This window comes from Chanos chanos, chromosome 4 (genome assembly GCF_902362185.1).
Source record: "Chanos chanos chromosome 4, fChaCha1.1, whole genome shotgun sequence".
In the NCBI taxonomy this organism is placed as follows: Eukaryota; Metazoa; Chordata; class Actinopteri; order Gonorynchiformes; family Chanidae; genus Chanos; species Chanos chanos.
In genome coordinates, this window is record NC_044498.1 from 2877656 (window position 1) to 2891700 (window position 14045).

Here is a 14045-nt window from a genome sequence, read left to right on the forward strand (position 1 = left end):
GTCGATGGGGAACCTCTTCTTGTCCTCTCTCTCTCTCTCTCTCTCTCTCTCTCTCTCTCTCTCTCTCTCTCCATCTATCTACCTCTGTTTCTTTCACCTCTTTCTCTCTCTCTCTCTCTTTGGTTCTACATTAAGAAAAAAATTAGAAGCCACCTACGTAAAATGTCATAGATTTGGGGATGATAGATCTGACCCCCCCCCCCCCTTTCTTTCTGTAGTTAGTAGCACCACAGTGGGTTTAAACCCCATTGACAAACAGAAAATTTTCTGACCTCTGTTCTGTGTCCCCGCTGGGACAATGATTGACTGATGAGCAAGATCCATCTGTTTGTCTTACTGGCATGGCTTAAAAGATAGAAAACTGACCAGGGTCTTTGCTTTGCACTGCATGTCAGTGCCTCAACATGGAGTCATACAAAACTGCTCTCTTACTCTGCCTGGTCCTTTCTGCGGGTAAGCTACTAAATGCCTTTCAGATACACGTAATGTAATAACACACCCATCATTCTTTTCTATCTTTTTTTTTTTTTTTTTTATTAATAAATCGACTGTAAACATACACAAAAGCCCCTGGAGCTGCTGAGTGTTTATCACATTGGTTTTAAAATTAGACTGAGCATCTAAAAGTGGTATGATATTGAATATCCAACAAGTTTTGTACTTTGAGAGGTTTTTTTTTGTTGTGTGTTGACTGTTAAAGACGTCTGTCATCCACAGGTGTCCCAGGAGGAAGGACCCAAGAACCAAGTAGGTGACAAAAGGTTTTTGGAAGATATGACACACACTCTGTTGTATTATTAAGTTATAGCCGACACTGATTTCATTTATAATACCAAAAAACCCCCCCAGAACAAATCCGAGATAGAACAATTACAGATGTATCCATGAGCGCCTAATAAAGTGACATTCATATTGCTTATGAATACGCTATTCTGACATGCGCAGTTTTCACTGATACTCTTAAGTTTTTAAGGAGCATTACATTGACATAAATTATGTAAATATAATTCGTTCTGCAAAATTGGGGGCGGGGGGGGGGGGGTGTTAAGTTAATTCATCACTGGGCATTTGTGGTGGTATTTTGTGGCTTTCACAGTTGAAATGAAAAAAAAAGTAATTTATTTGACACTTCTGGTTTTGTTGCTGATTTTTATGTTGTCCTTAATGTTTTTTTTTTCTTATTTTTGTTTTCGTGTTTTAGCCGGTGACGTTTTGCATGCGTACACTAAAACCGATGGGGCATGGATTTTATCTTTACTGAAAAGGGAATACACGGTAAAATCGGTTGAAGACTGTGCAGTCAAGTGCAATGAGGAGTCAGCTTTCACTTGCAGGTATTGTTCAAATTAATTCAGAATTTAAAAAAAACAAAAAACTTTTTTTTTTTTTATCGTCTAAATGCATTCCAACAGATGACGACGTACAAAACGATGTCACCCGTTGTGTATTTGTAGTTTATTCTTTCATCTCCTCTCTCTGAGATTTTGAGGGTTTTTGTGTTCTGCAGGTCTTTCACGTACATTGAGAAGGATCAAGAATGTATAACAATACCAGCCAACTCTAAGATAGAGCAAGTGTTACGACGGATGAGTACAGCTCTGTATGAGAAGAAAGGTTAGTCCTGCGCTACAAAAACATCATTTTACATCGACTTAATATAATCCCAAAATTCAGCACTCCTCCAGAAAAGATTTCATCTTTTTATCTGAGATGATGTTGCCCCTTTCCTAGAACTGGTTCTATAGGAGTATTGTCAGTCAGTCATCTGCTCTTTTTGACCCCCCCCCCCCCCCCCCCCCTCCCAGTTAATATATAATCTCTGAAGAGTTGACAGAAAGTGGTTGAGTCCTCTATCAGTAAACAAACAGAGGATTATCTAAACAGCTCCTGTTTTATAGGACATTCCAAACACACGATGGACAGCTTGTGCCATATGTTTGAATCTAACTACACACACACACACACACACATACACACACACACACACACACACACAAACCTCAACAAGATTTTTTTTCCGTCGTCCAGCGTCTCTGTGATCAAAACAACTCTTTCTTTTCATTTCTAAACCAAATTTCCTCAGCTGAAACCTTTTGTGTAAAAAAGGTACAGTTTGGCAGCTACATTCAAAATGATTTAATTATAGTCCAGTGATTTTAGTTATCATTTATCATCAGTTACACTTTGTTAAATCTAACGGAATTAAGGCAGAGGAGAACACATTTATTCACAAAGGCTCGTTTGACAAAATGACTATGTGAGTTAAGAAACCCCTGTAATAAAGAGTGAATGTGTCATTGAGTACATCTAAACATGCCATAGCTGATTGATAGACGTATTCTCTCTCTCTCTCTCTCTCTCTCTCTCTCTCTCTCTCTCTCTCTCTCTTTCATCCAGAGTACTTACTGGAATGTCTGCAGGGCACTGGTACAGACTATAGAGGGACAAAATCCAAAACAGCGTCTGGACGGACGTGTCAGCGATGGGAGGCCACATACCCTCACAAGCCAAAGTATGAAACATGTTGTTCCCAGTTCGTTTTGGTTCGATTCAATCTCAAAAATCTTAATAAAACAACGTGGGAAACTTGATTAAAATACAGAAAAAAAGACAATGAAAATGATAAGCCTACGTGAAGTCAATATTTCGAAACGTTTTTGGATGAATGGCATTGTCCGCTTACAGCATAACTCCAAAAACACACCCGAAGGCCGATTTGGAGTCCAACTTCTGCCGAAACCCGGACGGGGATCAGAAGGGCCCCTGGTGTTACACGACGGATCCGGAAAAGCGATGGGAAAACTGCGACATCCAGGACTGCACCGGTAAAGCCGCCGCCCCGCGTCTCTGACGAGCATCAGAATCCGTTTATTCTGCTTTGACCCCCCCCCCCCTTTCAAAATATTTACCCTTCATATTTTTCTAGAGGAATGCATGCACTGTAGTGGAGAAAATTACAGAGGCAAGATCTCCAAAACAGAGGGGGGACACACCTGCCAACGCTGGGATACCCAAGTACCACATAACCATGGTTACATTCCCTCTGCGTAAGCGTCCACACCTCAGCCCCTACAATACCATTTACCAGGTGGACTGATATTATTATTCCAACAGTCAGCAAATTTGATTTTACGTGTATGTGTGTGTGTGTCTGTGTGTGTGTGTGTGTGTGTTTAGTCTCCCTGAGAAATACCTAGAGGAGAACTACTGTAGGAACCCTGATGGAGAACCTCGGCCATGGTGCTTTACCACAAATCCCGCCAAACGCTGGGACTTCTGCTCCATCGCACGCTGCAGTGAGTACACACCTGGCGAACACATACCAAAAATATCCAAACTTTACAGTCCTGTCCAAATACTCTTGCAATAGCATCTTTTTTTTCTCCTTTTAATATGATACACTGTGGTGTGAGCTGAATTAAAACGTTGACTCTGACATTTTAGGATCCGTAACCTATGACCTCTTGGAACAATTTATGATATGAATGGAAATATCACGTTTGGCCTGAGCTCTCTCTCTCTCTGTCTTAGCTTCTGAGCCGCCTACGGTTGTGCAGGAGCTAACGTGTGCCACTGGGGACGGCACCTCGTACAGGGGAATCATCTCTGTGACAACATCAGGGAAAGCGTGTCAGGTGTGGGCTTCCCAGACGCCCCATAAACATTCGAGAACACCAGAGAACTACCCCTGCAAGTAAGAGGCTCTCATACGCTTCTTCATGTGCGTAGGCTTTGACTTAAAATAGTGAAAATTTTTCAGGGTTTGGTGTTTTTGGTGTTTTAATTACACTTATATGAATTATACATAATTTATTTCATTATATTACATTATTTATATTTATTGAAACACACTTGTACTAACTCATGCATTTATATTATGTATAATTGACTACATTGTTGTCTATGTATGGTTATCTAAACACAGGAAATGTGTGTGTGTGTGTGTGTGTGTGTGTCACTCATATATATATATATATGGAGGTATGGTAGCATAAGATGTAAAGAATAAGATGGAATGTATAGTGGAGATATAAAAGTATATATCACTGTGTTTCAATCCCAGGGGACTTGAGGCAAATTATTGCAGAAATCCAGATAACGAGAAGAATCCGTGGTGTTACACGACGGATCCTGACACGCGCTGGGAATACTGCGATGTTCCACGCTGTGGAGTTGAGCCACGCCCAGGTCGGTTCTGAACCAAAATCAACTTTCCCGTCGGTTCCTTACGCCCGCTATCGTAAATAAAACGGCAGTCATACCCGAGGAATAGACTTTGAGCCACTGACCTCAGGACCCTGATCATTCGATGGGATAAACTGTAATGAACGACTGGTCGTAATGGGTTACGCGCTGTTTGAATTACAGAGGAGCCGGTGATCCCGCAAGCCGAGGACTGTTACGATGGCGACGGAGGCTCGTATCGCGGCGTCATGTCTGAAACCGTCAGCGGAAAGAAATGCCAGTTCTGGAGTTCCATGTTTCCGCACAAACACAAAAAGACGCCACAAAACTACCCCAACGCGTAAGTCACCCCCATACAGTTCAGTAGAATAGGACTGATGGATGAGGAATTCACAACGTCATTTAACACCTCCATGAAAAAATGTAAGGGTAGCAGGCTACTACAACAAATCATAATTTAAATACAAAATGAAAATTTGTGTAATGTACCACTTCAAATATAGAGTACCTCAGATTGGGGTATGTGTTATCATGCAAAATTCAGGTCTGCATCTACATGCACTTATTATTGTCTGCATAGAGTGTAGTGAGTCTTAGCTTCACAGAATTGGATCTCATTATCATAATTATTATTATTATCATAATTATTATTATTATTATTATTATTTTATTTTATTTTTTTTAATCTCTCTGTTTCATCACACAGGGATCTGAGGAGAAACCTGTGCCGAAACCCTGACAACGACCGCGCTCCGTGGTGTTACACAACAGACCCGTCCGTTCGCTGGGAATACTGTAACATCGAGAAATGCTCAGAGAAGGTCCAACCAGCCACACGTCCACCACCGGAGAAACCCGCACCTCCGCCTCCGCCGCCCGCGCCTGCTGCCACAGAGACGCCTTCAGACCAAGGTTTAGCAAAGCACCGCCACACAAGCCTGTGTCTGCAGGGTCGTCTGTCTCCCGTAGCGACCGGGTCGTAACCCCTTGTAAAACAGACCGAGAGTGACTGTTCGTGATTATTTGTCTTTGTTTTGGTTTTTAAGATTGCAAAATTGGAAACGGGAAGGATTACAGGGGCAAAGTGGCAAAGACTCTGGTGGGCGTGACCTGCCAAGCCTGGAGCGCCCAGACGCCCCACCAGCATTTCAGCTTTACCCCCGAGACTCACCCCGACAAAGGCCTGGAATCCAACGTAGGTCCCCTAGATGCATGGACCAATATAGAGTGCTGTTACAGTAGCCTTACAAAGCACAGAGGATATGAATGACAATTTCTTAGTTCCTCTGAGAGGGTTACTGTGGTTCACTGTGTGCCTCATGTGGTTAGTATTGCAGAAATCCCGACAGTGATGTAAATGGACCTTGGTGTTACACAATGGATCGTGAGAAGAAGTGGGACTATTGTCAGGTTCCTGAGTGCGGTAAGGTTAAGCTTTATACACCAGTCTATATAGTGTGTTAAAATATTTGGTCAGGTTTGTCTGTCAGAGAGTATGGTGCTTTGCATTCAAATCGGTTTTGAAACTCACTCGGTAACGGCTGGCTGAGATCAAAGGTGATTTCAGTGCCTTTTGTCAGCAGGTCTGAAGTGTGGGCAGCCAAAAACAAAACCCAGACGTTGCTTTGGCCGAATTGTTGGAGGTTGTATCTCCAAACCTCACTCCTGGCCTTGGCAAATCAGTTTAAGAACCAGGTATGTCCAAATAAATCCAACTGTGAGTGAGTGAATGAATGAATGAATGAATGAATGAATGAATGAATGAGTGAGTGTATGAGTGAGTGAGTGAGTGAGTGTATGACTGAGTGAGTGAATGAATGAGTGTGTGTGTGTGAGTGAGTGAGTGAGTGTGTGAGTGAGTGAGTGAGTGAGTGAGTGAGTGAATGAATGAGTGTGTGAGTGAGTGAGTGAGTGAGTGAGTGAGTGAGTGAGTGAGTGTGTGAGTGAGTGTGTGAATGAGTGAGTGAGTGAGTAAGTGAGTGAATGAATGAGTGTGTGAGTGAGTGTGTGAGTGAGTGAGTGAGTGTGTGAATGAGTGAGTGAGTGTGTGAGTGTGTGAGTGAGTGAGTAAGTGTGTGAGTGAGTGAGTGAGTGAGTGAGTAAGTGAGTGAATGAATGAGTGTGTGGGTGAGTGAGTGAGTGAGTGTGTGAGTGAATGAATGAGTGTGTGAGTGAGTGAGTTAGTAAATGAGTGAATGAATGAATGGATGAGTGAGTGAGTGAGTGAGTGAGTGAATTAGTCGACAATTAAGGATTTAAATAATATGTAGAAACAAATGCACACATTTTTTCTCTGTTTTTTAGTTCTGGCATTCACTTCTGTGGAGGAACTCTGATAAACGCCCAGTGGGTTCTCACTGCGGCCCACTGCCTGGAGAGGTAAGACTTCGATGTTTAAATCAATCATCAGATAAATACACACTTTCACTGCATTCCCTGCATGGCTTATATTCAGTATATCCATCATCTATTCATAAACCTTACACTGGGTTTATAATCCAGATCTAAAGATCAAGATTTTTTCTTCTACTTAATCCTAATTCCACAGATCAAAGAGGCCGTCTGCTTACAAAGTGTACCTGGGAATCCACAGTGAGAGAGGCAATGAGCCTTCTAAGCAAGTGCGGGGCCTTGAGAAGCTCATTCTGGAACCAACTGGGAAAGATATTGCTCTTCTCAAACTGGACAGGTGTGGCACTCACCTGTCAACCAGCTCCATCTGTATTTAATGGATTTGAAATCTTAAACTTGGAATGCAAGGGGTAGCTAACAGCCAGGTTTAAAGAAAAAAAAGAGAGAGATTATAATTACAATTATTACAATCACAATTACAGTTACAACAACAATTATTCTCTCCTGACTAAATATACGTGGAATACGTTTATTTATGGTTTCAGTTTCACAGTCAATGAATATTATCCATCGAAAATTCTTGTTTAGTCCTGAGCTAGCTTTAAAGTCTGCGTCTGGAGAATAACACGTCCCATAATCAAATGGAAGGGTTCTATAATAGACTGTGTGATGTGAGAATGTGATGTATGGTGTACCTTCAGGCCAGCACTGCTGAACGATCAGGTCATGCCAGCGTGCTTACCTGAGAAAGATTACATCGTGCCCGGGGAAACAGAGTGCTACGTCACGGGATGGGGCGAGACTCAAGGTATGTGGCTACCGCGCATGGAGCAGCAGATTTAGCTCGTAGCTTCTATAGCTGCCGCCATTCCCCGCTAACTTCAACTGACAAAACTAGTCATCTGGCAGTTTGACAAACCTCGACCAAAATCTTACACGTCACAAACCGAAAGCTCAGTGAATGGACAGAAAAGAAGAGAACAATGAATGAATGAATGAAGGAACAAAAGGCATGACCCTTTTCTCCTTTTTCCGCTCTGACTGCAGGAACTGGCGGAGATGGTTTACTGAAAGAAGCAGGCTTCCCGGTCCTCGAAAACAAAGTTTGCAATCGACCTGCCTACCTCAACAACCGAGTGAAAGACCACGAAATGTGTGCAGGAAATATCGAGGGAGGAACGGACAGCTGCCAGGTATGGGCCACTCTCAGATATATTTCAATAAGGTTTTCCTAAACACGAATTCAACGAAGAGATGAGCTTTGAGAGTACAACTATATTTGCATTTGTTTGGCAGTTAAATCCTTTTGTTCAGTGCTCTCACTTGTTTGTCAAAAAAAAAAAAATGTTTTTAATGACATATTGATATAGTGCTCTAATTATTCCCGTGTTTGTTGCCGTGAAAAAAAAAGTGCACTTTATGTTTTTTTTGTTCTTTCACTTTTGATGGAAATGTTAGCCCTACATGGCCTGAAGATGTTGGTGCTATTTCTCTCACTCCTGTGTGAACATCTCTCTCTCTCTCTCTCTCTCTCTCTCGTCTGCCTGCAGGGCGACAGCGGTGGTCCACTCGTGTGTTACTCAAAGAACACCTTCGTCCTTCAAGGTGTGACGTCGTGGGGACTAGGCTGCGCCAATGCCATGAAACCTGGAGTATACGTCAGGGTCTCCAAGTTCATCAACTGGATTAACAAAGAAATAAAAGCCAATTCCTAATCAAACCAGCCACAAAACATGTTGAGAAGATGTAGTGAGTGTAAAATGCCACAGAAGGTCCTTCTATATCATTGCTATTTTAAAAATACAGCTAAAAAAAACAAACAACAACAACAACAACAACAAAAAAAACTCATTCAAAATGATGAGGACATTTAGTGACACTAATAAAGTGTAGTTTGTCAAAATATGTACAGAGAGCTAATTATTCATAAGACCCCCATCCCCCAATCCAACATTAAAAGACATTTAACACATGACCATCTCTTTATTGTTAAATACACAGGCATTCCATAACTCTTTCTACAATCAACAGAAATGTCATTGGAAACAGTTTTATTATATATAAATGATTTAACCATCGGTGTTTATGTTACCCTAAATACAGCAGGTAAATTCGATTTCTGACATTTCTTAAATACCAACAGTGGTATTTAAGTAAATAACAGTGCCCTGGCACCAGACAGAAAAGACAGACACACATACATATAAATTTACAATGCACAGGAGCATAAATGGAGCGAATCCATCATAACTGCAAGAATAAGTCATCTGTGTAAAATACGGTGTAACTCCTTTTCCTTTTAATAATAACAATAATTTAATAATACATCTATCAGTGGCATTTCAAACCAGCCAGAAACACAGTGATATCAGCTTCACAGTCTGCTAAACACTTAGAAGTAGTTTTTGTGGATTGTCTGGAACCTAACAGTTATTTAGAGGTGACAAGAAGGGTGAATTCAGACAGATACGGTGGCTTTGTTGGCTGACACATCTCCAGGTAACAGATTCGTTAGCTGCTGATTTTTGGGTTGACTCTCTTTGTTTCTGTGACACAGAAAAATAAATGTACATAAGATGCATTGCAGTCCCAGAAATGAAAAAAAGTTGGCATGAATATTGGGAAACGGGGTCTGGTACAGAGGAGCTGAGGACAGGTGTTCTGCGGTAATATGAGTTAGTTACCTGTCTGGGTACTCGACGTCGTCGATCGTCTCCGGGAGGGGCTTGCCTTTGGTCTCCGGCAGCAGCAGGACCAGCCCGCCGGCGATGAAGGCCAGGGTCCCTGTAAAATCCAACAGCCACGTCACCAACGCAGCAAATGTGCCTAACAGCTCTTTGTGAGTGGGAAACCGAATCCCGTCAGCCAGATTAAAGACGGTAAACGATCAAAGATGGTAAGCCAGGTGAAGAAGAGAAAATCTCGGGGCAGTCTATCTATGAAGAAGTAACAGAGACTAACGCAACGTAAAGGAAATAGGGAAGTTGGGCAGAGGTGTTGTATTGCAAACTACAAACCAAAGATAATCAGAGGGAGCTCCAGCCAAATGACAGCCAACCGGTAGAGCAAGAAAGGAGCCACAATTCCTCCAATATCACACAGCGTGGAGCAGACGGAAACTCCCAGGTTCCTGAAGGACAACAACATCACAGTGTATCGTGTCACAAACGCTCGGATGGACAACGTGAGATGACAGAATTTAATTTGCGCTGATGAGCTGTACACTTAATGCTGGATTTTACCTGACAAAGGTGGGATACAGTTCTGTGTTTACGAACACCACCATCTCAAAGGCCATCGTGATGCCCAGGCGACCGATACAAGCCACGACCGTTTTAAGCCACATCAAACCTGAGGAAAAGAACGTTATGTTATGCGTGTTGTTTGTCCTTTCTTTTTGACCTATAACTTTGTGTCAGTCACAAAGTGGTGTTCTAGTGGTGTCAATCTATGGTTACCAGTTCCCGTCTGACTTTAGGAGCGCTAGGTACACTGGGAAGCACAGTGGAAAGCGGGCCTTGGTTCGGACTGTTTACATAGTACCCTAATACTCCAATGGTATTTACACTTCGCTAATGTGTACTAAGGATTGTGTTTTAACAGAGAAAAACATGACGCTGAATCCTATGTCTGTGCTATGCACATATGGGTAAAAACAAAGTTGATATGTTTGAATTACCGAGCGCAGTTCCAGTACTCTTACCTGGCTTCTTAAAAATGTGTTGTTTTCAATCGCATTTTATAAAATGATAAGAGAGTGTATTGAAGCCATACCATGATGCAAATACCTTACAGAGACTTTTTTTCATGTTTGTTCTTATAGAGTAAAATAAGAGGAGTGGCCAAGAAACCAAGGTTAGAAAGAAAGTAGGCAGCTGTAGAACACGTGTAACACCTGTGTAACCCACGGCGCTGGCTCTTTGACGCCGGTTTTAACGCAGTGTGCTATGATGCTATGGCGCATCAGCGTAAACTCACTCTCGGGAATGAAAGCCGTGATGAAGCAAGCAGCTCCGGACACGATGTTGGCGGTGGCGAATGGAATCCGTCGGCCAATGCGCTCGATGGTGAAGAGGATGAGGAGAGCAGCGGGGAACTCCACGGCCGCGGAGATTATGAAATCAACATACACGTTTCCGCCCAGGATCCCTAGCCTCATAATGAGGCCCTGGTAAACTACCGCACTGGTGAACCTGGATGGGAAGAGTCAGGATGGAAAACCACGTGAATCCAAGCCTTTGCCTGATGATTGCATATGATTAAGATACAATGGGGCAAAAACTAACGTGGATGAGTTCAAGCAATGACATCTTCGCCAAAAAAAAAAAAAAATTTTTACAAAGCTTTTAAAAGATACGCAAATGCAAATGAAAAGGCATTATCATACCTTACATACAGATCAGGAAAATATCACTGTTACATTCACGTGATTCGCCTTTGTTGCCGCCCCACATTCCAACAAACTGTACTAATAGTATTCAACCTACCAGTTAAACATAAGGATGAAGGTTTGTTTCCTCATGTTAGGAGTTCTGACCAAGTCCATGAAAGAGGCTGTTGTGTTTTCACTGTTATCATCTTGAAGTGTCTGGTGGACATAATGGAGCAACATAAATCCTCGGTTTAAGCGTTCCCAACTCTTTTCTGCTAGTCCTTGTCGGAACTGTCATACTCATAACACTATACCTCTATGTTCTTGGAGAGTGTCATCTTGTTCTCTTTTGCGATGGCTTCTGTGATCTTCACAGCTTCGCTGGAGTTGTTTTGAGACAGGAGCCATCGTGGAGACTCAGGAATGAACCTGGAGAAAGAACGCAGAGTTGATCTCATTTTAACAGCTCTCAACCCTAATCCCAGTGCTGATCCTCATCCTTGGACATGCTTTGTTTTATTTCTTATTTACATTTTTTTCATTTAACAGATTTTTTTTATTATTATTATCAAAAACAACTTCTGATACGGGTGGTATAAAAACCGAACATGCAGTCAATATGATGGAGCTGCCTGGGGAATACGCACCGCTGTTTTTATTTACTCGAAACATAGCACTTACCAGTAATAGGTCAAGAAACAGATGTACGGAGCCGTAATAGCCACCTGTAGCCATCGCCAGTCTGGGATGAGGTATGCGATTAGAGACAAAACCAGGAGACCCACGCTAAAGAACATCTGGTACAGTACTCCCACGGTTCTCCTATACTCCACCCCGACCAACTCTGTGACTGGATCAAACAGAACAGCGATACGAAAACAATGAGCAGACCGAAACAAACAGAACAGCAATATGCAAATTAGAGGAAAGACCGATATTTTTCAGTCTGCCGGAAAAGCGAAGCGATATAGTAAATTGAATACAGAGAAAACAGAAATTAAGAAGTGGTGCACACAAGTTATTGACTAAGCGTCTAACCCTTTAATAAAGACTTATAGGCCGGTCATTTTGTCGCAGTTTTGTTTAATATTGTGGAGAATGTATGATGGGATAACAGACACTTTGACTTGACGAATCGGAAGATGTCTTACTCAGGACATATCCGACCATCCAGCCTCCTTTCACTGCGAACCCGTAGAAGGCTCGAAACACGAGCAGGACGACGTAATTGGGCGATATGGCTACCAGAATTCCCGTGATACCATTCAAAAGGTTCGACATCAAGAAACTCAATTTTCTACCAAACCTGAAAGCACAAAACAGAGGCAAAGTTTTTTTGTTAATATGTGATTCCAAACCCTGTGTTTAGCATGTAACAATTTAACGATTTGTGAAAATCACACTGCGCAACATATTGCTCGCCAGAGGACTGACCCCCTTCCAGCATGCCCCAGCACAAAGACCGCCTTACCTGTCAGCCAGGTATCCAGTAGCAATACTGCCCACTAAGAACCCGATGTTAAGTGTAGCCTGGTACATGTCAGCCAGCCAGGCATCTGCACACACAAGGTCAAACTGGAACACACACACACACACACACACACACACACACACACACACACACACACACACACACACACACAGTCTTCATGAGTCAAACTCATATGTTTCTTCCTTATTTCATTAAAAAAACAGTTACAGTTCAATAATACGTAAAACTTTATTGTTTATTTAGTCATTTGACTCATTTTCATATTATGGCTTACATTTATATCTGGATTCCACTTAACAAACACAGCCATAACAATGTACATAATAAGGTCAGTAAATTATGTCACACAGCAAAGAAGAAGCACGTTTTGAATCCGCGCGTTCTGGAAGTTCTCACCTCTGTGACAAAGGACTGTCGGCCCTCGTAGTCGTACTCCCAGCCGCTCTTGCAGGTGGTTATGGGTAGCGCCCCTCGCTGCTCCTCACTCATACTGGCGTCTGGGTCGTTGCAGCCGAGGCCGGTGGCGTTCCAGTCCACGTCGTACGCCTCACACTGGCTGAGCACCATCCCGGCGGAGCTGTTGACCAGCGGGGCCATCAGGCCGCGGGTTTCCTGCAGGCCCCAGCCGCAGCTCTCGCGGACCCGGCTCACGCTGGGGTCTCGGCACCAGTGATCGGGGGTGAAGCCCTGAAAAACGATGCCCACGTACACCCCGGCGAAGGGCATGGACACCATGCAGAGCAGGGCGAAGATGCGCTTCTGACACCGGCCGAATTTGCCGGCTTCCTCCAGGATGTCATCGAAGGTCGTCATGGCGGGACACAGCTCTTCGTGTGTGTGTGAGTGTGTGTGTGTGAATGTGTGTGGGTGTACAGGTGTGTGTATATATCCCAGAGTCTGAACTGGTCTGATTTGTCGGGGCAGTCCTGCAAAGGGTTTTTACCTGCCCCGGGCCGATCAAAAGTCCAAAGGGGAGTGGTGGCCCTCGAGCACAGCCAAATTATCATTGACCAGAGACAGGTCTGGGGTTGTGCCGAGGACAGCATGTTACTCTTTAATAGAGAAGCCTTCACATATAACTGTGCTTACATAATCAAGACAGCAGCCACGCTGCCATCTGAATTGTCTGCCAAATTCAACTAAAAAAAAAAGAAAAAGAAAAAAAAAGAGGAGAAAAAGATTCCTGTGAAGCACTGCAGAGTAAAGGTTATGATTTTGCCTTTTTTTTTTTCTTTTTAATGAGACAGTTTTTAGAGATAACGGCTTTGTTTTGCTAAGAGAATGAAGCCATAGGGCTCTTCTAATAGGAGGTTTACTACTTACTGTGAGTTAACTTATCCGGGTTAGTCACTAAACCACGTACCTGGAATGCCCCCCTGGCTTAGGTGCCGAGTTGGTGAGGAATCTGTAAGTAATTTTGCTGTTTATTTTGTTTTGTTTTGCTCTGAAATGTTTATAGTGTTCATGTGGCATTTCCTCAGAAGACTGTAGTTGCACCTTAAAAACGATTTATTTCTAATGAGCTTATATATGTAGTCCACCATATACAAGGCAGCTGACAGGATCAGCTCTGTACCAGAACCAGAACTCAGCTTAGGACTGACATGTGGTTCACACATACTCATCTCTTTCTCTGCTTCTCTT

The 14045-nt window shown here is 42.8% G+C and overlaps 2 protein-coding genes across 2 annotated transcripts; one reads left to right on the forward strand and one right to left on the reverse strand.

Moving 5' to 3' along the window:
• Positions 1–346: 346 nt before the first annotated feature.
• On the forward strand, positions 347–8509 carry plg (plasminogen). Its single transcript, XM_030771479.1, has 20 exons — positions 347–453; positions 718–747; positions 1202–1334; positions 1508–1614; positions 2398–2512; positions 2686–2825; positions 2927–3047; positions 3178–3296; positions 3532–3694; positions 4064–4188; positions 4369–4525; positions 4892–5097; positions 5232–5380; positions 5515–5608; positions 5769–5880; positions 6490–6564; positions 6734–6874; positions 7239–7345; positions 7585–7730; positions 8088–8509. The coding sequence occupies exons 1-20, from the start codon at positions 405–407 to the stop codon at positions 8250–8252; spliced, it is 2454 nt and encodes an 817-aa protein (XP_030627339.1). The 5' UTR covers positions 347–404; the 3' UTR covers positions 8253–8509.
• A 186-nt stretch (positions 8510–8695) lies between these two features.
• On the reverse strand, positions 8696–13287 carry slc22a2 (solute carrier family 22 member 2). The gene is made up of 11 exons (XM_030771480.1): positions 12798–13287; positions 12381–12484; positions 12061–12215; positions 11591–11759; positions 11224–11338; positions 11025–11125; positions 10516–10730; positions 9780–9888; positions 9555–9667; positions 9222–9321; positions 8696–9083 (listed from the first exon to the last, which is right to left on the reverse strand). The coding sequence occupies exons 1-11, from the start codon at positions 13212–13214 to the stop codon at positions 8996–8998; spliced, it is 1686 nt and encodes a 561-aa protein (XP_030627340.1). The 5' UTR covers positions 13215–13287; the 3' UTR covers positions 8696–8995.
• Between the last annotated feature and the right edge of the window lie 758 nt (positions 13288–14045).